Source organism: Aspergillus sydowii (genome assembly GCF_001890705.1).
Source record: "Aspergillus sydowii CBS 593.65 unplaced genomic scaffold ASPSYscaffold_30, whole genome shotgun sequence".
NCBI classification, from domain to species: domain Eukaryota; kingdom Fungi; phylum Ascomycota; class Eurotiomycetes; order Eurotiales; family Aspergillaceae; genus Aspergillus; species Aspergillus sydowii.
The window spans coordinates 6,464-8,649 of record NW_024467888.1 but is presented as its reverse complement, the minus strand read 5'-3'; the positions used below and the strand labels follow the sequence as shown (position 1 = coordinate 8,649).

At 52.4% G+C, this 2,186-nt stretch overlaps 3 protein-coding genes across 3 annotated transcripts in view; 1 reads left to right on the top strand and 2 right to left on the bottom strand.

The window, feature by feature from the left end:
* The window catches only part of ASPSYDRAFT_844621 (uncharacterized protein), a 1,526-nt gene extending 1,335 nt beyond the window's left edge, over positions 1-191 (bottom strand). The window contains exon 1 of the mRNA XM_040851354.1: positions 1-191. This exon is cut by the window's left edge and continues 63 nt beyond it. The gene's annotated coding sequence lies outside the window, so the exon portion shown is untranslated.
* Positions 192-576: 385 nt separating this feature from the next.
* On the bottom strand, positions 577-1,499 carry ASPSYDRAFT_52761 (uncharacterized protein; the record flags this gene model as incomplete). Its single annotated transcript, XM_040848549.1, has 1 exon — positions 577-1,499. A coding segment is annotated over one exon (498 nt), but the record flags the coding sequence as incomplete, so codon positions are not given.
* Positions 1,500-1,905: 406 nt separating this feature from the next.
* ASPSYDRAFT_52755 (uncharacterized protein) overlaps positions 1,906-2,186 on the top strand; it is a 1,188-nt gene continuing 907 nt past the window's right edge. Inside the window, exon 1 of the mRNA XM_040848548.1 lies at positions 1,906-2,186. This exon is cut by the window's right edge and continues 287 nt beyond it. Within this exon, the coding sequence (XP_040695746.1) occupies positions 2,100-2,186 (87 nt within the window). The 5' untranslated portion in view covers positions 1,906-2,099.

Genomic DNA, 2,186 nt, shown 5'->3' with positions numbered 1-2,186 from the left:
TTTACACAGAAGGCCTCAAGACAATGGGAGACGACCCAGTTATGTCTCAACATCCAGGCTGACTCAATCAGTCCACTGCCACCCGAGGGTTGCTTCGCCGACCGGTGCCGATGCATGCCTTGCTTGCAAATTGAGTTGTTTCCTCAATTTTGCGATCGGTAGATGGTTCTTTGGTACGCTGGGCAGGGGAGGGAGACAAGAACTAACCGGGTAGAGATGCCCGGGCATCTATGTTTCTATTCCACATGTCGGAATCAGCCGGCTACAGGATGTCATATCACAGTCGANCTAACGAGGTTATCGACCATACCTACCTAGCCGTCACTGCCAGCTATGCCCGAACATAAATCTTAGAGAGCCATGAGAGAAGTATTGCCACGAGGCATGACGTCTCGGTCGGCGATTGGCAGATTGGCTATTAATATAACATCGCCGATTGCCGTAGCCTAGCCATGGTCTCGATGTGCTCAGGCCATGAACGGTGTACCATTTCCAGCGTATGCTGTAGCTAATGTGTATTAATACATGTGTATTCCGTCCCTGTCACCGGAAATTATCACTACCTTGGCTTTACACCAGATCATGGCAAGCAGACAGTATTTTCGTCCAGTCTTTAACATTAACGACGTGGATGACTCGAGGGCCGCGGCCTTGTACGGCCTGCGACCTGATGGACGAGTTGCCAGACCAGGTCCATGGTCCGCGATGGCCCGCGAACCGGTTGCTGCGCTAGACTGGGAGCTTTCCAGTCTAAATGGCACCTAAGTCAGTGTACTGACAGTAGCTGCCTGAAAAGTCTTCATCTTACCTTGGACTGAGCGCACAAGAGCCCTGCCACGGACCGGGCACTTACCCACCTGGTTCATGGGCGACGATTTCAAAGGCTCAGCGGTTGGGACCGCCTGTCCTCCACTTTCCACCTGCTCCGGTCCTGCCCCATCACGGAGCTTGGTATGCGTCCGATGAGCCGGCACCCTAGTAGTCGCGAAAGGAGGCGTCTCCCGTGTTCTTTGTTGCTCTTTGCGAGCCTGTTTCGCCGTCATGCCCTGTGCTGTCCTCGCCTGTCTCCTGCGTACGGGGCGATGCCTTCTGATATTCTTTCTCAACTGACGAAGTTTGGACCGTAAGGATTCCGCGGTTCTTGGGCGGATGGTCCTTGAATACTCCTTGGCCCTCATGTCCCATGACCACTCGGAATCCGGATGTAGGACCATCCAGTGTAGGAGGCGAGCCTCCTCGGTGGGCGTCCACTCACGATAGCCTCTTTTGCCCATTGCGAGATATAAAAACGCGGAGTTGCGACAATAGGGTAGATGCGGGAGAGCAGGGCAGCCGAATAATGACGAGCGAGATCCCATTGATTTACATATCTACTAAGCTCAATACCTATGAACGATCTGGGGCCCACAAGTCTCTGATCAGACGTCAGAACAGTCTTATCATTCTGCTGGCAGAGGTTCGCGGTGGCGATGGCCATGTGCAAAAGTACCCTCTGCTGGAGTTCAACAGGAGGTATTAGAACTCACAAAATACATGACCGGTTTGCCCCACATAAGGCCGCCTTGACCGGCCTTTAAACTAGTCTGCCCTTCATAAACCTGGCCTTATTTTTCAGTCCCCTGCAAAGTCTAGATCCTCTTCAACAATGAACTTGCCCGGGTTAATTTACATCAATTACCGAGCATCAGCTAGATTACCAATAATTCCGACCCACTACTCTAACCGAGGGGTCTTGACTTCACGGCGGCAAAGGGCAAGGTTTTATTACCAGGCGAGCTGACTAGGGCCGTATATTTTGGGCATTGTGCACAGTGCCCGTTGTTGTTTAACCCTACACAGAGTCATCATCCTTGCCCATGGAGTGTCGGCTCTTATCCACAGAGTCGCCCACATAAAGTGGGTGATTCGGTGACAGGGTACCTGCTATTCCCAACCAAACAATGTGGTCTCGAAACCCATTTCTTGCCCACCTTGGCTCCCTTCCGAGGCGGACCGTCCAACACGGTTCTCAATTCTGAACAACTCCAAAAGCCGCGGCGGTCGAATCCGTTTTCTCTCACACCGTACCTTCCCATGGCGCCTACAATGGTCCGCCTTAAATGTACGAATGGGCAAATTATCGAACGCCCCGAAGTAGGACTATACATCTACCAACTCCTGCCCCGAATATGGCTGCGCAGACATCA